This window comes from Hypomesus transpacificus, unplaced genomic scaffold, assembly GCF_021917145.1.
Source record: "Hypomesus transpacificus isolate Combined female unplaced genomic scaffold, fHypTra1 scaffold_415, whole genome shotgun sequence".
Classification (NCBI taxonomy): domain Eukaryota; kingdom Metazoa; phylum Chordata; class Actinopteri; order Osmeriformes; family Osmeridae; genus Hypomesus; species Hypomesus transpacificus.
In genome coordinates, this window is record NW_025813933.1 from 1 (window position 1) to 26,382 (window position 26,382).

The following is a 26,382-nucleotide window of genomic DNA, read 5'->3' on the forward strand; positions in this document are numbered from 1 at the left end:
CATTCAAAGCTTTTTAATTCAAATGTATTTCCGCAGCTAAACTCGGGTCGCAGTGAAAGGGATCCCCTCAAGTGGCTGATCACAGTATTGCACTTTTCGGTTCAGAAGTGGGAACCATTGAAATGCAAGTCGTTTCAGTACGACGCATTAAACCCGAACACGAGTGCTCGACCTTCCAGTTCCCACCCTCACGGTCCTTTTTGCTGGGGCATCATATTCATTTAATTACACCGACTTTTATAATTGGGTTCTTCTACTTTTGCTAATCGCTAAAGGCCTACATGGCCTTATTGACCATGTGGGCGTCAAAGGCTGTTATTTCCAGGTAAATCCGCATACAGTAGCTTGTTTTATTTGATGTTTCGTGCATGTTTGACAGTGTTTCGTGCATGCTACAGACAGAATGTTTAAAAACCCGTACTTCAATGAAGTGACTGTCCGCTCCTGAGTCATACTTAAATGAAAGGAACTAAGATAATTATATTTCCACCTTGATGTCCGCAGGTGTCTGTTGCAGCTCCGACATATGTCACCGGCCGTGTCGCTTCACACCAGCCCTGTCCAAAGCGACTCCAACCGGACATCGGTCGTGCGCATCGGTAGACAGAAATACGAGAGGCTGTACCCGGTTCTCCTCGTGCAACCGGACGGCTCAACGATTAACATTAGATACCGCGAGCCTAGACGGATTCTCATGGTGAGCATAGTACAGGGAGTGACATTAAGACAGCAGTGTGTTTGAACTGGTCAGCGTGTTGATAGGAGACAGCAGGTGGGCAAGCGTCTGGTCAGACACCTCCTGCATTGAGAGAGAGTAGACAGACAGACCTATATGTGTCAGTATGTGATCAATTGACAGACTGACAGACAGGTATACAGGCAGATTCTAAATATGTGCCAGCGTGATGTCATATATGTGAGCCAGGGTGTGTGATGTGTTCTCAGATGCCGGTGGACCTGTCGACGCTGTCAGAGGAGGAGAGGAAGGCACGCATGAAGAAGAGAGACCCCAAGAGGGGCGCGGCCAAGCGGAAGGAGGCGTGGTTTGACGACGACTTCAAAGCGGACGACTACAGCCAGTTCTGGAAGAAGAAATGACCTGGCACACACGCGGAGACTGATGTCGAAACGGGACTGATACGCAGCTACGCCTGCCCCTTCTGTGCGTTCACATGTATTGTGCTCTGGAAAGCTTTTGTTATTAAATGGATGATGATGATTGTGGTGCTTGTGTATATGTTACTGAGTGGTTCTCCAAAGTGTAGCTCCTAATTACAGGTTGTATTGGGTCTTTCATGTAAGACCTGGGATTCTCCATGAAGGGGGAGGAGGGAGAGGGGTGGAATGAAGAAAGAGGGCGAGAGAAGGGTGGAATGGAGAGAAAGAGAGGGAGGAGGAAGGAGACAGATGGAATGTAGATAAAGGGAGGGAACGGAGGCAGGGTCAGAGGTCAGGGGTCAGGAAGGCTGTGCTGCCCGGCTTCCCAGCAGCCCCTAAAGGAGGAACTTCCTGTTGATATGTGACCTATAACGCCCGCTCTGATAAAACCAGGAATGATTAACAAGCATCCTGAATGCCTCAAAGTTCATTCCCTGTGGCGTTTCTGTGTGAACATGAGCGCTTCTACGACCAGCCCCTCCGGGACCTCCAACCCTCCAGCCCCCAGCAGGATCACCACCCTGCAGCCCGCAGACATCGCTGTGGTGGTGGTCTACTTGCTGCTCGTCATGGCCGTGGGGATATGGGTGAGTGTGGGGAGAGGGTGTGGGGGGGATAGCAGTGTGTTCGTCGAGAGCCAACCGGTAGGGCTGTTGTTGACGCTTTGTTTCCCAGTCTTCAGTGAGAGCTAATCGGGGGACGGTAGGAGGCTACTTCCTGGCTGGGAGGTCTATGACATGGTGGCCTGTAAGTAGACAGGTTGTTCTCGTTGTTAGTGTGTGTTGTGTATGTGCTGCGGAGGGCGTGTGTTGTTGAGAGTGGGTGTTGTTGTTGTTGAGAGTGGGTGTTGTTGTTGTTGAGAGTGTGTTTCCTGTCCCAGATCGGCGCGTCACTGATGTCCAGTAATGTGGGCAGCGGTCTCTTCATCGGCCTGGCGGGCACTGGGGCGGTGGGGGGCATCGCCGTGGGCGGGTTCGAATGGAATGTAAGCCACATGACCGCCAAACACTTCCTGGGCTACACGTATCTACTGTAAGTCACATGACCTGGGCTGCTAATCTATTGGCTGCTGTGTGTGTGGGTGTGTGTGTGTGGCGCCCCCCCGCAGGCAGTGTGGATGCTGGTGGCTCTGGGCTGGATCTTTGTTCCGGTGTACATCTCCTCAGGCGTGGTGACCATGCCAGAGTACCTCAGGAAGAGGTTTGGAGGCCAGCGCATCAGGATCTACATCAGCGTCCTCTCTCTCATACTCTACATCTTCACCAAGATATCTGTGCGGCCGCACACACACACACACACACGCTCACGTAGACACCCATGCCTAATACTCATACCCAAACACACACATTCATACCCACACTCAACATACACACCGACACAGAGACAGCCTCCGGTCTTATTGCTTCTGGAAGACTCCCAGTGTAACACTGAGAGCTGTGTACGGTTTCAGATGTGTTTATTGTGTGTGTGTTGACAGACAGACATATTCTCTGGAGCCCTCTTCATCCAGATGTCTCTGGGCTGGGACCTCTACCTCTCCATCGTGGTGCTGCTCATAGTCACTGCTGTCTACACCATCGCTGGTAACTGCTCACCCTGACCTCCCTGACCCTCCACACCCTCCCTGCTAACCGCTCACCCTGACCTCCCTGACCCTCCACACCCTCCCTGCTAACCGCTCATCCTGACCTCCCTGACCCTCCACACCCTCCCTGCTAACCGCTCACCCTGACCTCCCTGACCCTCCACACCCTCCTGCTAACCTCTAACCCTGACCATTGACCCTCCAGGGGGTCTGACTGCGGTGATCTACACGGATGCTTTCCAGACCGTCGTCATGGTGGTGGGAGCAGTCATCCTCATGTTCATAGGTGGGTTTTGTGACAAAGTCGAGTGTGTGTGTGATGGGGTTGTGTGTGTGTGTGTGACAGGGTTGTGTGTGTGTGTGTAGCGTTTGACAGGGTGGGCTGGTACAAGGGCTTGCTAGAGCAGTACCCGCTGGCGGTACCAGCCGTGACGGTGCCCAACACCACCTGCCACCTGCCGCGGCCAGACGCCTTCCACCTGTTCAGGGACGCCCGGACAGGAGACCTGCCCTGGCCCGGCCTGATGCTGGGGCTCTCTGTGCTGGCCATCTGGGTCTGGTGCACGGACCAGGTACACACACGCAGGGACCACAACCCCTGGAATCAAATACTGATGGTGCTGGACTGATACCCTGTCCCTCTCCTTCTCCAGGTGATAGTGCAGCGCTCGCTGTCTGCTAAGAGTCTGTCCCACGCCAAGGGGGGGTCGATCCTGGGGGGCTACCTGAAGGTCCTGCCCATGTTCTTTGTGGTGATGCCAGGCATGATCAGCAGATCCCTGTTCCCTGGTGGGTCGACGCTGCTCTCCACCTGTTTACCGCACGGCTGGGCTGGGCCGTCTAACGCGTGTGCATCTGTGGTGTGCGTGTGTGTGTGTGTGTGTGTGTAGATGAGGTGGGCTGTGTGGACCCAGAGGAGTGTTTAAGGATCTGTGGGGCCAGTGTAGGCTGTTCCAACATCGCCTACCCCAAACTGGTGGTGGAACTGATGCCTGTGGGTAAGACACACACTACCCCACACACACACTTCTACAACCGCACTTTGTATGGATCCACTACACTACTACTACATGTACTGGCTCTGGATCAACGCTCTTCTCCCCCCCCCCCAGGGCTGCGGGGGCTGATGATGGCGGTGATGATAGCAGCTCTGATGTCATCTCTGACCTCCATCTTCAACAGCAGCAGTACTCTGTTCACCATGGACATCTGGCAGCGGGCCCGCCCCCACGCCTCCGAGAACGAGCTCATGGTGGTGGGCAGGTGACCATACACACTCCACACACTCCACACACTCCACACACACACACTCTAGTCCTCCTCTCCTGCGTATCAGCTGGGTTGCATCATCAGAGCCCGCCGTGTACTGATACAATATTTGTGTTTGGGTGTGTGTACGTGTGTGTGTCTGTGTGTGTGTGCGTGTGTGTGTCCGTGTGTGTACGTGTGTGTGCTGCAGGGTGTTCATCCTGTTCCTGGTGGTGCTTAGTATACTGTGGATCCCCATCATCCAGTCAGCCAATAGCGGACAGCTGTTTGACTACATCCAGGCCATCACCAGCTACCTGGCTCCGCCCATCACCACTGTGTTCTTGCTAGCCATCTTCTGGCCACGCGCCAACGAGCAGGTCACACACACACGCACACACACAGGGGCACACATACACACATGCATGGGCACACACAGGGTAATGTTGACAATCTGTATGTGTGTGCATGTGTGTGTGTCTCCAGGGGGCGTTCTGGGGCTTGATGGCAGGCCTGGTGGTGGGTGCGGTCAGAATGGTGATGGAATTTGCATACAGCACGCCCTCCTGTGGTCAGGTGGACTCTCGCCCCGCCCTCCTCAGAGACGTACACTACCTGTACTTTGCTCTCATCCTATTGGCTTTCACAGCTCTGGTCATCGCCGCTGTCAGCCTCTGCACCCCGCCCATCCCAAAGGAGCATGTAAGGGTTGGGGAGAGGGACACACAGAGCACCTGTCACTGTCATAAACAACTGTCCACAACTTCTGCTTTCCTTGTCGACCCCTCTCTCTCTCTCTTTCTCTCTCTCTCTCTCTCTCTCTCTCTCTCTCTCTCTCTCTCTGTCTCTCTCTCTATGTCTCTCTCTCTCTATGTCTCTCTCTCTGTCTCTCTCTCCCTCCCTCCTCTCGCTCCAGCTCCATCGTCTGACATGGTGGAGCAGGCACAGCAGGGAGCCCAGGGTTGACCTCCCCAACCCCTGGTCCTCCTCCGAGCCCACGACCCCTGACCCCAACCCATCTACCGAGGAGCCAGCGGCGGGCGGGGCGGAGAGCCGTGAGGAGGGGCAGCGGTCGTGGTGGAGGCGGGCAGGCCAGTGGATGTGTGGCATGTCTGGGCAGGAGGCTCCACAGCTCCCCCTAGAGGAGAGACTGGCTCTGGAGGACAAGCTGAGCAGCATTCAGGAGGTCCCTCTCTGGAGGAACATCTGCAACGCAAACGCTATTATCCTTTTAGCGGTTAACGTCTTCCTCTGGGGCTACTTTGCCTGACAATACCTTTATCTAGCTAGCTGCTAAGCTCATTCTGCTCACCCTGAATGTATTGTCACACTCCCGGTGCTTTTACGTTGACAAGCACCTTTGTCACTATTTAGAAAAAGGAATATGCGTCACTGTAATTGTTTTTGGAAGCCCTGAAGGTATGGGCTGTATAAAAGTCAATAATTGAATGGATTTAATAAAATGGAAAGACTTTTGATCACTTGAAGCAGTGTCACGATTTTAATTTATAGCTTTGTCAATCATTTCTCCCAAGTAATTGATTTGACTGCCACAGTTTGTTCGAATTCAGTTTCCTACGTGCCTTTCTGCGCAGCCGCAAGTATCTCTGCTGACCAGGTCATATGACCAAGTGTCAGTTTACGGAAGTATTGAGAATCAAAACAATTTCAGCCGATGGTATTGTACAAGTTCTGCATTTTACGAACTATATTTGTAAGGAAAAGGGAATGTTTGATTACTGATGAAATTAGTAGATCGGTTGTAGAATCATAGCGGTTAGCGATTTATGTTTTTACGAACAAAACTAGTTGTTATTGTTCTAACCGCTTAAGATGCCACGGAGATGTCCTCTGCCGGTCGTTTTCCTTGCGTTAACACTGTGTGTTGCGTTCGGTGAGTGATAAAAACATTTGTAACACAGTTGGATAGTCTAGCTAGCTCAAGTCTAGTCTAGCGTCAGTAGCCACTATTAAACAGGCTGGTGGATTGTGGCATTTTCCTTCCACAGCCGAGAACGTGACTCTTTCCGCCCCCGGTACCGTGGACCTAGAGGAGACGGCGTCAACTAACGTCACCATCACCGCCAGGTAGCTAATGTTAAAGCTGCACATTGTGTTTACGGGAACGGAGCTGGTCCGTGACCAGTTTGAGTAGAGCTTGCATTGTCTCACGTGTGTTCTCTGCCTTTACAGTTATTCTCTGAACTTGTCGGCCATCATCCTCTTTAACATCACCGATAGCTCTGCGAATGACAGCTACGTTCTGCAGCTTCCTGATCAGGTACTTAATTCCCCACTACTACTACTACTTCCCAACAATAACAACAAACAAACAAACTACCCTCCTACTGCCAGTAATACCCTGCAGAGCCTATCCATCTCATGACCATAGTAACCAGTAACGTCGGTAACAGCTTAACTGTGGATTCATAGTATCAAGTAACATTTGAACTCACCCTTCAGTGTAAATCCTGACCACCACTAAATGGCTGACAGGATGACTAGCTAAGCGTTTGTTTCAGGGAAGTGTCGATGTGTTCGATCTACGATCAATCATAATGTATTCATTTGGCTTACGCTTTGATACAACACAGAGGGGAAACCTGTGATCCACAGGTTGCAGTCAAACGCTCTGCCGATGAGCTATATGTTCCACTAGGTTTATTTGTTTGCTTTGCAGGTGGAGCTTCCTGCCAAATCTTCCAGTGTCAACTTTCTGGTTGTAGCGAAGCATGTGGGTCAGGTGACGGCCTATCTCTATAGCAACAACACTGACATCGCCAGGTAAGCACACTTCCGTCTCACAGGGAAGGGTTGCATGTTGATTGGCCCAGCATTAACGAGCCCTATGATGGCCTAGTATGGTTTAACAAGGATGATATTTTTCAACAAGCTTCAGTGAGTGCCGCGATTCAGCCGTCCCTAACCGCCAATCTCTCATTGATGCCTTCCAGGTCCGTGACAAGGATCCGTTTCCTGGTTGTGCGCAGCAACTTCCTGTCCATCATTAACCAGGTGATTGGCTGGGTCTACTTTCTGGCTTGGTCTATCTCATTCTACCCCCAGGTGGTGGAGAACTGGAGGAGGAAGAGGTGAGCACCTGTGTACTGGTACCACTAGATGCTATTACACTGGACTGATGGACTGTAATACTGTTGCAGTAAAACAATGTTACATTGTTACAGTTAGACACTGTTGCACTGTTAACAATAAATATTTTCGATGAGCAGACGCTTTTATCTAAATTGACGTAGATAGTGGGACCCAAAACAAACCTTCTTCATCTTCAGTGAAGTTATGTGCGACTGAGCTATACCTATTCCACTGCTACAACAGGGCACTGTTACAATAGAGTTTATGTGTTTCTAAAGTGTGTGTGTGTGTGCTGCAGTGTGGTGGGCTTAAACTTCGACTACGTGGCGCTGAACCTGACAGGGTTTATAGCGTACAGTGTCTTCAACGTGGGCCTCTTCTGGGTGCCTTACATGAAGGTACGTCCTCCATCACGCTGTGACCCAATCACACAATGCTACCCCGTGTTCACGAGCCAATCACACACCACCACACCAAGAAATTAGCCTCTTTTTTCCCCTTGTACTATTCCTTGTCGTTGTAGGAACTTCAGACTTGCTTAGGGTTGTGTGTAAGGGACGTCTGTGACCTTTGAACTGTATCCTCAGGAGGAGTTTGTGAAGGCGCACCCTAACGGCGTGAATCCTGTAGACTCCAATGACGTGTTCTTCAGCCTTCACGCTGTGCTGCTCACCCTGGTCTATGTTGGCCAGTGTGCCATGTACGAGGTGAGACCACCCGAGTCCACTGAAGGCTCTACTGTACTTCACTGAAGTACTCTACTCTATTCCAGCCTGCTCTATTTTGCTCTGCTCTCGTCTACTCTGCTTGAATCTAGTCGACTCTGTTCTACTCACTCTACTTTACTCTACCTTCTCCTAGAGAGGCGGGCAGAAAGTGTCCAAAGTGGCGATAGGCTTGCTGGTGATTGGTTGGACGTTTGCCCTGGTCACCCTCTTCGTGGCGTTAGCCAATAAGATCAGCTGGCTGGAGTACTTGTACTGCTTCTCCTACATCAAGCTGGGGGTCACTCTGGTCAAGTACATCCCACAGGTAGGGTCCCCTCAGGGGTCAGACAGAGACGGATTACTGTGTCTTCAAGCCACAGCATGTCGGGGTCACCCTGGTCAAGTACATCCCACAGGTCAAGGTCAATGTTTAAATGTGTGTGTGTGTGTGTGTTGTCAGGCCTACATGAACTACCAGAGGCAGAGCACGGAGGGCTGGAGTATAGGTAACGTCCTGCTGGACTTCACAGGAGGGAGCTTCAGCCTGCTGCAGATGTTCCTGGAGTCTTACAACAACAGTGAGGACCCCCCACATGCACACCACAGCATTAACACACGCACACAGACACTACAATACATACACACATTACAGCACAAACGTATACTTACACACACTCACCACAACACATGAACGCACACACACTCTGGAATATGGACTATGTAGCACCTTAGGCAGTTTAACCCTATATGAAGCTTTGTCACATGGAGTCTAACCCTGCTCCTCCTCCTGCTCCTCCTCTTCCTCCTCCTGCTCCTCCTCTTCCTCCTCCTGCTCCTCCTCTTCCTCCTCCTGCTCCTCCTCTTCCTCCTCCTGCTCCTCCTCTTCCTCCTCCTGCTCCTCCTCTTCCTCCTCCTGCTCCTCCTCTTCCTCCTCCTGCTCCTCCTTTTCCTTCCCCTGTTCCTCCTCTGCTTTGCTGAACTTCCAGATGAGTGGAAGATGATTTTTGGTGACCCCACTAAGTTTGGCCTGGGACTCTTCTCCATTTTCTTTGATGTGATATTCATCATCCAACACTACTGTCTGTACAGACACAACACACAGTACCAGCCATTTGAAGGTACTGAGGACTAGTCATCAGTACTAGCCATTAGAAGACCAGGACTCAATGCCAGAACCAGCAAGTACTGAACCAGGACTACATTCTAGTATCAACTAGTAGTAGCCACAACCAGAACCCAGTGCCAACTGATACCGGACCAGACGAGGTCTAGTACCCACTACCAGCTAATAAAAAACCAGGAACAAATCACAGTACCACCAGCACATACTGGACCAGGACCACATTCCAGCACCATCTATAGTAGGGTCCTTTAGTCCAGAACCGCTGGGTGACGTTCTGGTAAACACAGGTCTTTTTCTGCTGCTTATAGAACCTCTTAAAGAGCACTTTGATCAGGGTGTAGGGAATTTTTAAGTTTGAATGCCACTTAATCAATTGTTTGGACATCATATAATTTTCCTGTTTACATGTTCTGCTATCCTTGAATTGACAGAAGCCTTAATATGTGTATTGTGCAAATAAAATGTCTTCCTGTTTTCGATTAATTGGATTTCTTTTCTTGATTTTTGCTTTTTGAAAATAATGTGTCCATCTAGTATGGTTGTGATTTTTCTATGGGTCTGGTTGTGATGAACCCGGTCTTTCCCACCGGTTTCGCGCATGTCCAGCGCACGGTATTCTGGGTTAGTTCGAAAGCAAAATGGCGGACCTGGCAAATGAAGGTAAGAAGCCGCTATGGGGCGATGATAAACAAACTGTGTGAATGGTTGTCAGCAACTCGTGTATGCAGTGTGGACCGTGGCAGTGCTCGCAGTTGGCGCACCGGAGACGTCTGTTGCTTGGGGCTAAAAAGCGGTTTGAGGAAATGGCTTATTAGATTGTAGATCCCGGCCGTTGGTTGTACCGGGGGGTTGGAGGGGGAGTAGGCAGACTGGACTGGGAAAAACGGAGAGGGGCGGGGCAGCTGTCTACAATGTGAAATTATGTAGCTAGATGGCTAGCAAAATATATGACTAACTAAGCTATTTTGACATTTCATCTACCAACTCCTTTGTTTACGTTAGGCTAACTGTATTACCCAAGAAGTACAACTAGGCAATCTGGGTCGCATATTTAACGTAAGCCAACGAATATTGTAGCTAAATGATGTCAATGTATGGCAGGTGAGGGTGTCCGGCGTCAGCTTTACCTGAAGGGCGTCAGTTAGACGTTAGACATAATTATCACGTTGTCGCTACCACCGCTCTGTCCCTTCACTGTCTTGTGTGAGCTAGAACGTGGACAGATAGATTTAGGTGCCCAAGCCATAGTTGTCTAGCGTTGAGGCAAGAGCCTACGGAGTTTTGGTCAGAGCAGCGGTGAAGCCTACTTCACCGGGCTACATGCATTGTTCATGTAACTATTGCATGTTTACCATACCACACAGGCTTAACCTGTTCCATTTCTCCAAGCCCATTCAACTGCCGTGCCCTGTTCTAATCTTTCCTGTGGGCCCGGGGTGGGTGAGAGAGAGAGAGAGAGAGAGAGAGAGAGAAAGAGAGAGAGAGAGAGAGAGAGAGAGAGAGAGAGAGAGAGAGAGAGAGAGAGAGAGAGCGGGGAGGTGGGATCAGAGGTCCCACCAACCCGCCATAAGAGGCTTAGACACCTCAGCGTCCAAATGAAAGTGAAGAGATTAATGTAGGTACAGACAGACGGTCTTGTCACTACTGTTTTGTTGAGCGAGTATAGCAGTTCTTTCCTCTACACCTCTCATTTCCTCCTCCTCTCCCGTAAACCTCTCCTCCTCCTCTCCTCTTTTCGCTACAGAGTAAGGTACGATGTAAATGCCAGAGCTAGAGAAGGAGAGGAGAAGCAGAGAAAAGAGGGTTCGGAGAGGAAGAGAGAGGAGTACTAGGTTGTCCAGACTGGAGAGAAGGAGCCAGAAGTGGTGGCAGTGAGAATGGAGGACGACCAGGGTGAGTTAAGGAGAGATGGAGAGGGAAACCTGGAGAGGTTAGGATATGGGATGCTGGCTGTCTTAACTAGCCTGTCCAGACCAGACCAGGTTGTGTTGTGTGTTTACCAACTCTGTTCGAGAAGGTAAGGTTAAGGTAGAATACTTAATTGTCATTGTATACAATACAACAACATTTAGACAATTGGAAGATTCCCAAAGCTCCGTAGAACAGGTTGCTGGCTAGTACAGTCGGTAGATGTGGGTAGTCCTATAGGATAGTGTATCATGTTGCCTGGCTGTGTGTGTGTGTGTGTGCATGTGCAGTTCATGCACACGCAGTGTGAAATTATAGAAAGTAAGTCACACATTCTGGCTCCATGGCTTCCTCGTGGCTCGTACTATTAATAGTCATCAAGGACAAATTACAGCTGAACTTGCCTGTCTTTCTTTCTGCCTTTCTGCCCGCTTGGTTGCCTATCTCTTTCTGTCTGTCTGTCTGTTTGTATGTCTGCCTGTCTCTGTCTGTATGTCTGCCTTCCTGTCTCTGTCTGTATGTAGGCTATATTGTCTGTCTGACTCATCTTCCCAGCAGTCTCTCCCTCCCATACTGACCTGTCACCATGTGTTACAGAGAAGCCAGCCTTAACCCCACCTGTGTTCGTCTTCCAGAAAGATAAAGCTCAGAAGGTGATACGCAAACACACTCCTGTAAAACAAGCCACATCCTTAAAAGTCAACTTGATAACACTTGACTTCTGACCTTTGACATCTGATCTCTCTCTCTCTTATCTCTCTCTCTCATTCTCCCTCTCTCTCTCTTATTGACAGAGGCCAGCAGAGGGGTGCAGTGAAGAGGATGGAGGAGGTGAGGATGAAAGGGGATGGGGATGGAGGGGATGAGGAGGAGGAATATCCTGTATGTTCTGATGTGTGAGTGTGTGTGTGTGTCCAGACTCTACAAGAGATGACAGGAGTTACTGTCCGCCGGTCAAGAGAGAGAGGACCTTGTCTCTTAACCAGAACTCGTCCTCACACTCAGGTGTGTGTGTGAGAGAGAGAGAGAGAGAGAGAGAGAGAGAGAGGTGTGTGTGTGTGAGAGAGAGAGAGAGAGAGAGAGGTGTGTGTGTGAGAGAGAGAGAGAGAGAGAGAGAGAGAGGTGTGTGTGTGAGAGAGAGAGAGAGGTGTGTGTGTGTGTGAGAGAGAGAGAGGTGTGTGTGAGAGAGAGAGAGAGGTGTGTGTGTGTGTGTGTGTGTGTGTGAGAGAGAGAGACAGGGGCTTGTTGTGCTGACAAGGTTCCTTCTCTGCCGTCAGACGTGTTATGTATTCAAATCGGAACGACGTTTCTCTTTCTGTCTCTTCCTCCCGTTTTCTCAGAGGAGAAGACAGGGGGATTTCGCCTGAAGCCTCCTACTCTGATCCACGGCCAGGCACCCAGTGCAGGTAGGTCTCCCCTCGTCTCCTCCCTCTCTCCTCTCTCCTTCTTCCTCCTCCTCTCTGCCCTGCTGCCCGTGTGCTGGCAGACCGGGTGTGTTTGACAGTGTTTGTTCTGAGTATGTATGTGTTTTGGTGCGAGGTGTTCCCAGCCAGAAGCCCAAGGAGGAGCACCATCGTAGTGTCCTCCGACCAGCCGTCCTACAGGCCCCCACTAGCACCACGCAACCACACACAGGTACACACACACACACACAGGTGCACACGCACACACACAGTTGTGTGCAGATACACACACGGGGGGTTCACGCGTGTGTGGCCGTGTTCTTGCAGGTGCGAACAGCGGGACCAACGGTGTGAACTGCCCCTCGGAAACCCCCGGCGTCTCCCACGGCGACACAGACGACCACGCCTGCAGCGCGGACGACACGCACGCGTCGCGGGTGACTAACTACCGCCGCGCGCACCGCAAACGCGGCCGACGTCTTCTCTACTGGATACAGCGGACATCCACGCTTTTGACCTTCTCGCTGCTCCCTTTCTCACTTCTCCTCTCCCCGTTTCTCCTCTCCCCGTCTCTCTCCCCCTGACAGGAGTGTAAGAGCAGGACTGAGAGCCAGAGAGGGAGAGGAGAGAGGGTGGAGAGGAAGGAGCCCCCTGCGGAGTTTGTGTTTGGGCAGAACGTTAAGGACAGAGCCAAGGTCTGTCAGGCACTTCAGCCCCCCCTGCCTGCAGGGATGAGATCTCAGATCGCTGGTTTGATGGCAACGTGTGTGTGTATGTGCGTGTGTCCTCGTGACTCTGTGTTGTGTGTGTGTGTGTCTGTGTGTGTAGCTGGACGACTGCAGCGAGTCGTCAGACAGTAAAGACAGTGGTGTGTCAGCGGACCCTCCTCCTGGAGAGACAAACTACTTCCTGCAGTACATCAGCACTCCCAGGTCAGACGAACACCAGTACACACAAGTATTAACCAGTTGAAACCAGTACAGACCAGTATTAACCAGTAGAAACCAGTACAGACCAGTACATACCCGTAAAAACCCAGTAGAACTACAAAAACACTGAGAAACACATCCTACACCAGTGCGAACCGGCAGAACCCAGCAGAAAACAGATGACTTGGCTAGAACCCAGTAGAGATGAGTGGAGACCCAGTAGACTCAGGTAGAGTGTGTAACAATGCTTCCTGTGCTCCCCAGCTCCCAGACTGCCGCCCCCGATGCAGACACTTCGGCCAAGTTTGTGTTTGGGCAGAACATGTCGGAGCGGGTCCTGGTGAGGAATCCAGCTTCATTTACATTTTTACATTTTAGTTATTTAGCAGACGCTCTTATCCAGAGCGACTTACAGTAAGTACAGGGACATTCTCCCTGAGGCAAGTAGTGTGAAGTGCCTTGCCCAAGGACACAACATCATTTGGCACGATTGGGAATCGAACTAGCAACCTTCTGATTAACAGCCCGACTCCCTAACCGCTCAGCCATCTGACTCCTGCTTCACATCTCTGGTTCGGTTCACTTCTGGTCTGGCTATCTGGCTGGCTGGCTGAATAACTGGCTGGCTAATTGACAGTCAGAAGGACAGGAACAGTAGTGGTGTGTTAGAGTGACATGGTGTTTCTGCGTGTGCCTTGTTGGTGTGCCGTCTCTCCAGAGCCCTCCCGCAGAGGGCAGCGCAGAGCCGCTTGGCCCCGCCCCCAGCCAGCCCCGCCCTTCAGAGCGCAGCACAGAGAAAGGTGGGTGGTGGTCTTGGTGGTGGTGTTGTGGCAATGTTGCGGCGACGTAGCGGCGACGTTGCGGTGACGTTGCGGTGACGTCGTTCCCCTCAGAGCCCAGTGCAGCGGTGGAGTCGCTGGAAGCTTCCGCGGCAGCCTACACCAGGGCCACGGCACGCCACTGCCTGCTGGAGAAGGTGGAGGTGATCACGGGAGAGGAGGCGGAGAGCAACGTGCTGCAGGTGTGGAGGCGGGAGGGAGGGGGGCGAGGGGACTAGACGGCTTGCTAGGGTGACCTGAGGCAGTCAGTGCTTTACATTTACATTTAGTCATTTAGCAGACGCTCTTATCCAGAGCGACTTACAGTAAGTACAGGGACATTCCCCCCGAGGCAAGTAGGGTGAAGTGCCTTGCCCAAGGACACAACATCATGTGGCACGGCGGGGAATCGATCCGGCAACCTTCTGATTACTAGCCCAACTCCCTCACCGCTCAGCCATCTGACTCGCTTTGAGACCGGTACTTATGATGTGACTTAATCTGTGTGTGTGTGTGCACTTGCAGATCCAGTGTAAGCTGTTTGTGTTTGACAAGCTGTCTCAGTCGTGGGTGGAACGAGGCCGGGGCCTGCTCAGGCTCAACGACATGGCTTCCACGGACGACGGCTCTCTGCAGTCCAGACTGGGTGAGTGTGAGAGGGGCACGTGGTTCGGTAAAAGATTGTTTATTTTTTTAGGTTTATTGTTTTTGCTTCTTTTGTAATGCCTGTGTATGCAAACGCACGTGTGTGTGTGTGTGTCAGTGATGCGGACCCAGGGCAGCTTGCGCCTCATCCTGAACACCAAGCTGTGGGCCCAGATGCAGACAGAGAAGGCCGGAGAGAAGAGCCTCCGTATCACAGCCATGGACACGGAGGACCAGGGCCTGAAGGTCTTCCTCATAGCGGTAAGACTGCACTCTTCCTCCTGACCCGGGCTAACTAGCCTAAGCTAGCTGACCCAGGCTAACTAACCCAGGCTAGCTAGGCTAGGCTACTTAACCTATGTTAACTAACCCCAGGCTAACTGTGGTGTTCGTGTCCCCCAGGCCAGTTCTAAGGACACAGGCCAGCTGTATGCCGCACTGCATCACCGTATCCTGGCCCTCCGGAACCGCGCCGAACAGGACCCGGAGCCCCGCCCACCCCTGCCCCCCGGCCACGCCCCTCAGTCCAATGAGGATGACAGCGACGAGGACCGTGCCCTCAAGCACGCCCCTGCTGCCACGGCGACCGGCGCCGCCCCCAATGCCACGGAGACGGGCCCTTCCGCCGGTGGTGAGAGAACGTCCTGTGTCTCCAACGCCATCAAAATTGATGACCTAGAGCTATGACCTTGCTGGTACTCACTCCTCCATTCCTCTCCCCTCCCCACCTCTCCCCTGCCCTCCTCTCCCCTCCCCACCTCTCCTCATCTCCTCCAGGTCTGTCTGAGGGAGCTGTGCCCCAGACCACTGGCAGTTCGTAGCGCCAGCCCCCCCCCCCCCCCCCCCCCCCCCCCCTCCCACCAGCTTTTGTGCTACAATAGCCAGGGACCCTTCAGGCAACTGTGTGGACACCTAGATCAGGATCTTGAAGGGGTCCTTACGGGGGTAGCACAGGCGGTCCCAAGACGGCCTGGATTCACCTCCCTGACCCACGACAGGGCTTCTGTCACAAACACTAATGCTGCCATGTTTAAAAGAGCTACAGCCCAGGATCAGGTGGGGCCTACGTACACACACAAGTACACATACACACACACTAAAATGCACAAAAACACGCACACACACACATTCAAACGCACACAGGTACACAAAAACACATACGAACACACACATTCTACTACTGTAGATGGTTAACTCATCTAACTCTGCAGATATCTCTAATATCAGCCATATCTCTAGAGATGTCCTTGACATCTCAAGATATAGCTCACTTGTTTCTAATGTATTTGTCATATCTCTGGAAATATATCTAATATTACTGTATTGTCCCTATCTTTATTTCTTTTCCACTTTCCAGATATATCTTTAGATACTCACATTTCTTTTATCTCTAGTATCTGAGATACCTGTTGTCTTGGTTACATATCTAAGATATTGTATAAAGGTGTACTGCTTTCATGTTCTACAACAGGGGTGTCGAACTCCGGTCCTCGAGGGCCGCTGTCCTGCATGTTTTAGATGTTTCCCTGCTCCAACACACCTGATTCAATTAAAAGGGTTGTTATAAGGACCATTCATTCGAATCAGGTGAGCTGGATCAGGGAAACATCTAAAACATGCAGGACAGCGGCCCTCGAGGACCGGAGCTCGACACCCCTGTTCTACAAGCTTTTGATGTGAAAAATTGTATTTTTGACTACATAAAAACATACGAAGAAAACGTTTTTAAAAAAAGTACTTAAGACACATTGTTGTTTAAAATGTATAAATCCTATAATATGTATATTGTTGAACGAGAAGCCTTTTCAGTGTAAAAAAAAGAAGACAAAATATCCAAATTTTCCTTATTTTGTATTCTTCACTTGAGACAGTAGAATCTTCAATGTTGACTGTTTTGTCCAGTGTTCCATTCTAGACAGTAGAATCTTCAGTGTTAATTGTTGGTCTTTAGTGTTCCATGTTTTTGCTATTATGTTTTGTCTGGGCTGATGTAGCAAACATGTAGGAATACATACGTGTTTAGATGACATACATGTGCCAGGAACAGTCCTCATTGTGAATGTATGATCTCCTATGGAGCCTCAGTGCTCTTCAGCACTTTCACTTCCCTGTCTGCGACTGTGATAATACTAGAACTGTAATCCCATCAATATGAATTTAACATGAGGAAATGCTGGGGCTGGATCTAGAGCTAGGTATTGTTAACTAGTCATAATCCAATACTATGTAGAAAAAAAAGAACCCGTTATGTAGACCAACAGTCAATAGACAAATGGACCCGAATCAGAGATCCAGACCTTTCACAGATACGGGCTACCTAAACTGGATTATGACTCGTTAACACCTCCAGGCTTGGACCCAGGCCCATTAGCCCAGGACCACAACCCAGGCCCATTAGCCCAGGCCTGGACCCAGGCCTATTAGCCCAGGACCACGACCCAGGCCCAGAAACGAGCCTGACCCAGAAATACTAGTTCCAAGGAGGAAACATAATGAGGCTAGGCTAGGAATGCTAGCTGTCTTGGCTAGAGGATGCCAGCTGATGTGGCTAGGAATGTTAGTTGTTGTTGTTGCAAGGAATGCTACCTGAAATGGCAGGCTTCTCTTTGATGGTATTGGTTATAGTAGCTAGCAGATTATGGCTAGTCAATGGTTGCTAATTAACCGGGTAGCAAGGCCAAGGTTGCCGAGGGATACGTAGGGCAACAGTGTGGAAATAACATTCTAGAATTCCTTATGTAGCAAGCTCCAGCACAGAGGGATATTACCAGGTCAAACTATCATTGTTGCTTTTCTTTCAACTTTAGTATAAAATGACAAGAAAACAGATAACAAATTACATCTACATAATAAATAAAATCACTTGTTACAAAAGAGTTGATGCAAACATGTATTGACTGCACTTCAGAAATACAATAAAATCTTTAACAGAAACAGATCTGAAATCTCTGTATGATTCTCTCTCTTTTTTTATTATGTCAATCTAGGATGCCATCCACGACCCCCCCCCCCCCCCTCTCTCTCTCTCTATGTGCAGACTACACACTTTCATGGCACACCACATGAGGGCGCTAGCTTGATTGTTAAGGCATATTCCAAATGAGTCTTATGGCATATTCCAAATGAGTCTTATGGCATATTCCAAATGAGTCTTATGGCATATTCCAAATGAGTCTTATGGCATATTCCAAATGAGTCTTATGGCATATTCCAATTTAGTCTTATAGTTTATGATGTGGCTCCACATACACTCATTGTTAGAGCTATGACTGCTAACTATTTCTATATTCTGGGGATTGTTGCATGAGATTTAGGTGGTGTCAGTCATGTGATCTAATTGACAATAAATACAAATGATTGCCAGGTGTGTTTCACAAATAAGTGAATGACTGATTGTGAGCAAGTGAGACTGTCCACATTCATCATTTGGGGTGGGAGGGATAGCTCAGTGGTTAGAGTGTATGACTGCAGAGCAAGAGGTTGGAGGTTCATATCCCCCAAGGTGCTCCCCTGCCTCGTTTCTGTCATGTCAAACATGATCGTATGTCTTTAACTAGTGGAGTTTTTCAGGATAAATGTTACTATTCCAGGTAGGAGGAAGTGGGGCCCCTTTGATAATTTCATCCAAAACACACATACTAACCCCTTTGGTAATGTCCTCTTTGGTCATTTAATTCAAATCACACATACTAACCCCTTTGGTAATTTCATTCAAAACACACATACTAACCCCTTTGGTAATTTCATCCAAAACACACATACTAACCCCTTTGCTAAATTCCCCTTTGATAATGTCATCCAAAACACACATACTAACCCCTTTGGTAATTTCATCTAAAACACACATACTAACCCCTTTGCTTAATTCCCCTTTGATAATGTCATCCAAAACACACATACTAACCCCTTTGGTAATTTCATTCAAAACACACATACTAACCCCTTTGGTAATTTCATCCAAAACACACCTACTAACCCCTTTGCTAAATTCCCCTTTGATAATTTCATCCAAAACAGACATACAAACCCTTTTAGTAATTTAATTCAAAACACACATACTAACCCCTTTGCTAGATTACTCTTAGATAATTTCATCCAAATCACACATATTAACCCCTTTGGTAATTTCATCCAAAACACACATTCTAACCCCTTTGGTAATTTCATTCAAAACACACACACTAACCCCTTTGGTAATTTCATCCAAAACACACATACTAACCCCTTTGCTAAATTCCCCTTTGATAATGTCATCCAAAACACACATACTAACCCCTTTGGTAATTTCATCCAAAACACACATACTAACCCCTTTGGTAATTTCATCCAAAACACACATACAAACCCCTTTGCTAGATTACCCTTTGATAATGTCATCCAAAACACACATACAAACCCCTTTAGTAATTTCATTCAAAGCACACATACTAACCCCTTTGCTAGATTACCCTTTGATAATTTCATCCAAATCACACATACTAACCCCTTTGGTAATTTCATCCAAAACACACATAATAACCCCTTTGGTCATTTCATCCAAAACACACATACTAACCCCTTTGGTCATTTCATCCAAAACACACCTACTTACCCCTTTGCTAGATTACCCTTTGATAATTTCATCCAAATCACACATACTAACCCCTTTGGTAATTTCATCCAAAACACACATACTAACCCCTTTGGTAATTTCATTCAAAACACACATACTAACCCCTTTGGTCATTTCATCCAAAACACACCTACTAACCCCTTTGATAATTTCATCCAAAACTCACATACTAACCCTTTTGGTAATGTTCTCTTTGGTCATTTAATTCAAATCACACATACTAACCCCTTTGGTAATTTCATTCAAAACACACATACTAACCCCTTTGGTAATTTCATCCAAAACACACATACTAACCCCTTTGCTAAATTCCCCTTTGATAATGTCATCCAAAACACACATACTAACCCCTTTGGTAATTTCATCTAAAACACACATACTAACCCCTTTGCTTAATTCCCCTTTGATAATGTCATCCAAAACACACATACTAACCCCTTTGGTAATTTCATTCAAAACACACATACTAACCCCTTTGCTAAATTCCCCTTTGATAATGTCATCCAAAACAGACATACAAACCCTTTTAGTAATTTAATTCAAAACATACTAACCCCTTTGCTAGATTACTCTTAGATAATTTCATCCAAATCACACATATTAACCCCTTTGGTAATTTCATCCAAAACACACATTCTAACCCCTTTGGTAATTTCATTCAAAACACACACACTAACCCCTTTGGTAATTTCATCAAAAAAACACACATACTAACCCCTTTGCTAAATTCCCCTTTGATAATGTCATCCAAAACACACATACTAACCCCTTTGGTAATTTCATCCAAAACACACATACAAACCCCTTTGCTAGATTACCCTTTGATAATGTCATCCAAAACACACATACAAACCCCTTTAGTAATTTCATTCAAAGCACACATACTAACCCCTTTGCTAGATTACCCTTTGATAATTTCATCCAAATCACACATACTAACCCCTTTGGTAATTTCATCCAAAACACACATACTAACCCCTTTGGTCATTTCATCCAAAACACACATACTAACCCCTTTGGTCATTTCATCCAAAACACACCTACTTACCCCTTTGCTAGATTACCCTTTGATAATTTAATCCAAAACACACATACTAACCCCTTTGGTAATTTCATTCAAAACACACATACTAACCCCTTTGCTAGATTACCCTTTGATAATTTCATCCAAATCACACATACTAACCCCTTTGGTAATTTCATTCAAAACACACATACTAACCCCTTTGGTAATTTCATCCAAAACACACATACTACCCCTTTGGTCATTTCATCCAAAACACACCTACTAACCCCTTTGCTAAATTCCCCTTTGATAATTTCATCCAAAACAGACATACAAACCCTTTTAGTAATTTAATTCAAAACACACATACTAACCCCTTTGCTAGATTACTCTTAGATAATTTCATCCAAATCACACATATTAACCCCTTTGGTAATTTCATCCAAAACACACATTCTAACCCCTTTGGTAATTTCATTCAAAACACACACACTAACCCCTTTGGTAATTTCATCCAAAACACACATACTAACCCCTTTGCTAAATTCCCCTTTGATAATGTCATCCAAAACACACATACTAACCCCTTTGGTAATTTCATCCAAAACACACATACTAACCCCTTTGGTAATTTCATCCAAAACACACATACAAACCCCTTTGCTAGATTACCCTTTGATAATGTCATCCAAAACACACATACAAACCCCTTTAGTAATTTCATTCAAAGCACACATACTAACCCCTTTGCTAGATTACCCTTTGATAATTTCATCCAAATCACACATACTAACCCCTTTGGTAATTTCATCCAAAACACACATAATAACCCCTTTGGTCATTTCATCCAAAACACACATACTAACCCCTTTGGTCATTTCATCCAAAACACACCTACTTACCCCTTTGCTAGATTACCCTTTGATAATTTCATCCAAATCACACATACTAACCCCTTTGGTAATTTCATCCAAAACACACATACTAACCCCTTTGGTAATTTCATTCAAAACACACATACTAACCCCTTTGGTCATTTCATCCAAAACACACCTACTAACCCCTTTGATAATTTCATCCAAAACTCACATACTAACCCTTTTGGTAATGTTCTCTTTGGTCATTTAATTCAAATCACACATACTAACCCCTTTGGTAATTTCATTCAAAACACACATACTAACCCCTTTGGTAATTTCATCCAAAACACACATACTAACCCCTTTGCTAAATTCCCCTTTGATAATGTCATCCAAAACACACATACTAACCCCTTTGGTAATTTCATCTAAAACACACATACTAACCCCTTTGCTTAATTCCCCTTTGATAATGTCATCCAAAACACACATACTAACCCCTTTGGTAATTTCATTCAAAACACACATACTAACCCCTTTGGTAATTTCATCCAAAACACACCTACTAACCCCTTTGCTAAATTCCCCTTTGATAATGTCATCCAAAACAGACATACAAACCCTTTTAGTAATTTAATTCGAAACACACATACTAACCCCTTTGCTAGATTACTCTTAGATAATTTCATCCAAATCACACATATTAACCCCTTTGGTAATTTAATCCAAAACACACATTCTAACCCCTTTGGTAATTTCATTCAAAACACACACACTAACCCCTTTGGTAATTTCATCAAAAAAACACACATACTAACCCCTTTGCTAAATTCCCCTTTGATAATGTCATCCAAAACACACATACTAACCCCTTTGGTAATTTCATCCAAAACACACATACTAAACCCTTTGCTAGATTACCCTTTGATAATGTCATCCAAAACACACATACAAACCCCTTTAGTAATTTCATTCAAAGCACACATACTAACCCCTTTGCTAGATTACCCTTTGATAATTTCATCCAAATCACACATACTAACACCTTTGGTAATTTCATCCAAAACACACATACTAACCCCTTTGGTCATTTCATCCAAAACACACATACTAATCCCTTTGGTCATTTCATCCAAAACACACCTACTTACCCCTTTGCTAGATTACCCTTTGATAATTTAATCCAAAACACACATACTAACCCCTTTGGTAATTTCATTCAAAACACACATACTAACCCCTTTGCTAGATTACCCTTTGATAATGTCATCCAAAACACACATACAAACCCCTTTAGTAATTTCATTCAAAACACACATACTAACCCCTTTGCTAGATTACCCTTTGATAATTTCATCCAAATCACACATACTAACCCCTTTGGTAATTTCATCCAAAACACACATACTAACCCCTTTGGTAATTTCATCCAAAACACACATACTAACCCCTTTGGTCATTTCATCCAAAACACACCTACTAACCCCTTTGCTAGATTCCCCTTTGATAATGTCATCCAAAACACACATACCACCCCTTTGGTAATTTCATCCAAAACACATATACTAACCCCTTTGGTAGTTTCATCCAAAACACACCTACTAACCCCTTTGCTAGATTCCCCTTTGATAATATCATCCAAAACACACATACTAACCCCTTTGGTAATTTCATCCAAAACACACATACAAACCCCTTTGCTAGATTACCCTTTGATAATGTCATCCAAAACACACATACAAACCCCTTTAGTAATTTCATTCAAAGCACACATACTAACCCCTTTGCTAGATTACCCTTTGATAATTTCATCCAAATCACACATACTAACCCCTTTGGTAATTTCATCCAAAACACACATACTAACCCCTTTGGTCATTTCATCCAAAACACACATACTAACCCCTTTGGTAATTTCATCCAAAACACACATACTAACCCCTTTGGTAATTTCATCCAGAACACACATACTAACCCCTTTGCTAAATTCCCCTTTGATAATGTCATCCAAAACACACATACAAACCCCTTTAGTAATTTTATTCAAAACACACATACTAACCCCTTTGCTAGATTACCCTTTGATAATTTCATCCAAAACACACATACTAACCCCTTTGGTAATTTCATCCAGAACACACATACTAACCCCTTTAGTAATTTCATTCAAAGCACACATACTAACCCCTTTGCTAGATTACCCTTTGATAATTTCATCCAAATCACACATACTAACCCCTTTGGTAATTTCATCCAAAACACACATACTAACCCCTTTGGTAATTTCATCCAAAACACACATGCTAACCCCTTTGGTCATTTCATCCAAAACACACCTACTAACCCCTTTGCTAGATTCCCCTTTGATAATGTCATCCAAAACACACATACTACCCCTTTGGTAATTTCATCCAAAACACATATACTAACCCCTTTGGTAATTTCATCCAAAACACACCTACTAACCCCTTTGCTAGATTACCCTTTGATAATGTCATCCAAAACAGACATACAAACCCTTTTAGTAATTTAATTCAAAACACACATACTAACCCCTTTGCTAGATTACTCTTAGATAATTTCATCCAAATCACACATATTAACCCCTTTGGTAATTTCATCCAAAACACACATTCTAACCCCTTTGGTAAATTCATTCAAAACACACACACTAACCCCTTTTGTAATTTCATCCAAAACACACATACTAACCCCTTTGCTAAATTCCCCTTTGATAATGTCATCCAAAACACACATACTAACCCCTTTGGTAATTTCATCCAAAACACACATACTAACCCCTTTGGTAATTTCATCCAAAACACACATACAAACCCCTTTGCTAGATTACCCTTTGATAATGTCATCCAAAACACACATACAAACCCCTTTAGTAATTTCATTCAAAGCACACATACTAACCCCTTTGCTAGATTACCCTTTGATAATTTCATCCAAATCACACATACTAACCCCTTTGGTAATTTCATCCAAAACACACATAATAACCCCTTTGGTCATTTCATCCAAAACACACATACTAACCCCTTTGGTAATTTCATCCAAAACACACCTACTTACCCCTTTGCTAGATTACCCTTTGATAATTTCATCCAAATCACACATACTAACCCCTTTGGTAATTTCATCCAAAACACACATACTAACCCCTTTGGTAATTTCATTCAAAACACACATACTAACCCCTTTGGTCATTTCATCCAAAACACACATACTGACCCCTTTGCTAAATTCCCCTTTGATAATGTCATCCAAAACACACATACTAACCCCTTTGGTAATTTCATCTAAAACACACATACTAACCCCTTTGCTTAATTCCCCTTTGATAATGTCATCCAAAACACACATACTAACCCCTTTGGTAATTTCATTCAAAACACACATACTAACCCCTTTGGTAATTCCATCCAAAACACACCTACTAACCCCTTTGCTAAATTCCCCTTTGATAATGTCATCCAAAACAGACATACAAACCCTTTTAGTAATTTAATTCAAAACACACATACTAACCCCTTTGCTAAATTCCCCTTTGATAATGTCATCCAAAACACACATACTAACCCCTTTGGTAATTTCATCCAAAACACACATACTAACCCCTTTGGTAATTTCATCCAAAACACACATACAAACCCCTTTGCTAGATTACCCTTTGATAATGTCATCCAAAACACACATACAAACCCCTTTAGTAATTTCATTCAAAGCACACATACTAACCCCTTTGCTAGATTACCCTTTGATAATTTCATCCAAATCACACATACTAACCCCTTTGGTAATTTCATCCAAAACACACATACTAACCCCTTTGGTCATTTCATCCAAAACACACATACTAACCCCTTTGGTCATTTCATCCAAAACACACCTACTTACCCCTTTGCTAGATTACCCTTTGATAATTTAATCCAAAACACACATACTAACCCCTTTGGATAATTTCATTCAAAACACACATACTAACCCCTTTGCTAGATTACCCTTTGATAATGTCATCCAAAACACACATACAAACCCCTTTAGTAATTTCATTCAAAGCACACATACTAACCCCTTTGCTAGATTACCCTTTGATAATTTCATCCAAATCACACATACTAACCCCTTTGGTAATTTCATCCAAAACACACATACTAACCCCTTTGGTAATTTCATCCAAAACACACATACTAACCCCTTTGGTCATTTCATCCAAAACACACCTACTAACCCCTTTGCTAGATTCCCCTTTGATAATGTCATCCAAAACACACATACTACCCCTTTGGTAATTTCATCCAAAACACATATACTAACCCCTTTGGTAATTTCATTCAAAACACACCTACTAACCTCTTTGCTAAATTCCCCTTTGATAATGTCATCCAAATCACACATACTAACGCCTTTGGTAATTTCATCCAAAACACACATACTAACCCCTTTGATAAATTCCCCTTTGATAATTTCATCCAAAACACACATACTAACCCCTTTGGTAGTTTCATCCAAAACACACCTACTAACCCCTTTGCTAGATTCCCCTTTGATAATATCATCCAAAACACACATACTAACCCCTTTGGTAATTTCATCCAAAACACACATACTAACCCCTTTGGTAATTTCATCCAAAACACACATACTAACCCCTTTGGTAATTTCATCCAAAACACACATACTAACCCCTTTGGTAATTTCATCCAAATCACACATACTAACCCGTTTGCTAGATTACCCTTTGGTAATTTCATCCAAATCACACATACTAACCCCTTTGGTAATTTCATCCAAAACACACATACTAACCCCTTTGGTAATTTCATCCAGAACACACATACTAACCCCTTTGCTAAATTCCCCTTTGATAATGTCATCCAAAACACACATACAAACCCCTTTAGTAATTTCATTCAAAACACACATACTAACCCCTTTGCTAGATTACCCTTTGATAATTTCATCCAAAACACACATACTAACCCCTTTGGTAATTTCATCCAGAACACACATACTAACCCCTTTTCTAAATTCCCCTTTGATAATGTCATCCAAAACACACATACAAACCCCTTTAGTAATTTCATTCAAAACACACATACTAACCCCTTTGCTAGATTACCCTTTGATAATTTCATCCAAATCACACATACTAACCCCTTTGGTAATTTCATCCAAAACACACATACTAACCCCTTTGGTCATTTCATCCAAAACACACATACTAACCCCTTTGGTCATTTCATCCAAAACACACCTACTAACCCCTTTGCTAGAT

The 26,382-nt window shown here is 45.8% G+C and overlaps 4 protein-coding genes across 6 annotated transcripts; all 4 read left to right on the forward strand.

Moving 5' to 3' along the window:
* The first annotated feature begins 112 nt into the window (after positions 1 to 112).
* Positions 113 to 1,219, forward strand: mrpl55 (mitochondrial ribosomal protein L55). The gene is made up of 3 exons (XM_047016572.1): positions 113 to 325; positions 505 to 697; positions 946 to 1,219. Exons 1-3 carry the CDS (start codon positions 282 to 284, stop codon positions 1,096 to 1,098), a joined length of 390 nt encoding a protein of 129 aa, XP_046872528.1. The 5' UTR covers positions 113 to 281; the 3' UTR covers positions 1,099 to 1,219.
* A 238-nt stretch (positions 1,220 to 1,457) lies between these two features.
* On the forward strand, positions 1,458 to 5,466 carry slc5a9 (solute carrier family 5 member 9). The gene is made up of 13 exons (XM_047016571.1): positions 1,458 to 1,745; positions 1,834 to 1,905; positions 2,039 to 2,143; positions 2,267 to 2,431; positions 2,636 to 2,741; positions 2,949 to 3,029; positions 3,110 to 3,315; positions 3,397 to 3,532; positions 3,634 to 3,741; positions 3,856 to 4,006; positions 4,203 to 4,371; positions 4,478 to 4,693; positions 4,908 to 5,466. Exons 1-13 carry the CDS (start codon positions 1,554 to 1,556, stop codon positions 5,259 to 5,261), a joined length of 2,061 nt encoding a protein of 686 aa, XP_046872527.1. The 5' UTR covers positions 1,458 to 1,553; the 3' UTR covers positions 5,262 to 5,466.
* A 146-nt stretch (positions 5,467 to 5,612) lies between these two features.
* ctns (cystinosin, lysosomal cystine transporter) lies at positions 5,613 to 9,397 on the forward strand. Its single transcript, XM_047016570.1, has 10 exons — positions 5,613 to 5,885; positions 6,001 to 6,079; positions 6,185 to 6,272; positions 6,672 to 6,775; positions 6,946 to 7,083; positions 7,383 to 7,482; positions 7,672 to 7,791; positions 7,946 to 8,116; positions 8,252 to 8,369; positions 8,778 to 9,397. The coding sequence occupies exons 1-10, from the start codon at positions 5,825 to 5,827 to the stop codon at positions 8,921 to 8,923; spliced, it is 1,125 nt and encodes a 374-aa protein (XP_046872526.1). The 5' UTR covers positions 5,613 to 5,824; the 3' UTR covers positions 8,924 to 9,397.
* A 129-nt stretch (positions 9,398 to 9,526) lies between these two features.
* On the forward strand, positions 9,527 to 16,122 carry LOC124464752 (ran-binding protein 3-like). 3 transcript variants are annotated; one of them, XM_047016574.1, is made up of 17 exons: positions 9,540 to 9,574; positions 10,659 to 10,807; positions 11,420 to 11,475; positions 11,617 to 11,653; positions 11,741 to 11,827; positions 12,163 to 12,228; positions 12,362 to 12,457; positions 12,553 to 12,662; positions 12,813 to 12,920; positions 13,054 to 13,157; positions 13,419 to 13,494; positions 13,873 to 13,954; positions 14,048 to 14,175; positions 14,498 to 14,618; positions 14,736 to 14,878; positions 15,020 to 15,248; positions 15,395 to 16,121. In XM_047016574.1, the coding sequence occupies exons 2-17, from the start codon at positions 10,792 to 10,794 to the stop codon at positions 15,436 to 15,438; spliced, it is 1,503 nt and encodes a 500-aa protein (XP_046872530.1). In that variant the 5' UTR covers positions 9,540 to 9,574; positions 10,659 to 10,791; the 3' UTR covers positions 15,439 to 16,121. The 3 variants fall into 3 exon arrangements, with proteins under 3 accessions (XP_046872529.1, XP_046872530.1, XP_046872531.1); XM_047016575.1 differs by lacking the exon at positions 9,540 to 9,574 and adding an exon at positions 10,442 to 10,529; XM_047016573.1 differs by lacking the exon at positions 10,659 to 10,807 and having other exon boundaries at positions 9,527 to 9,574; positions 15,395 to 16,122.
* The last annotated feature ends 10,260 nt before the right edge of the window (positions 16,123 to 26,382 follow it).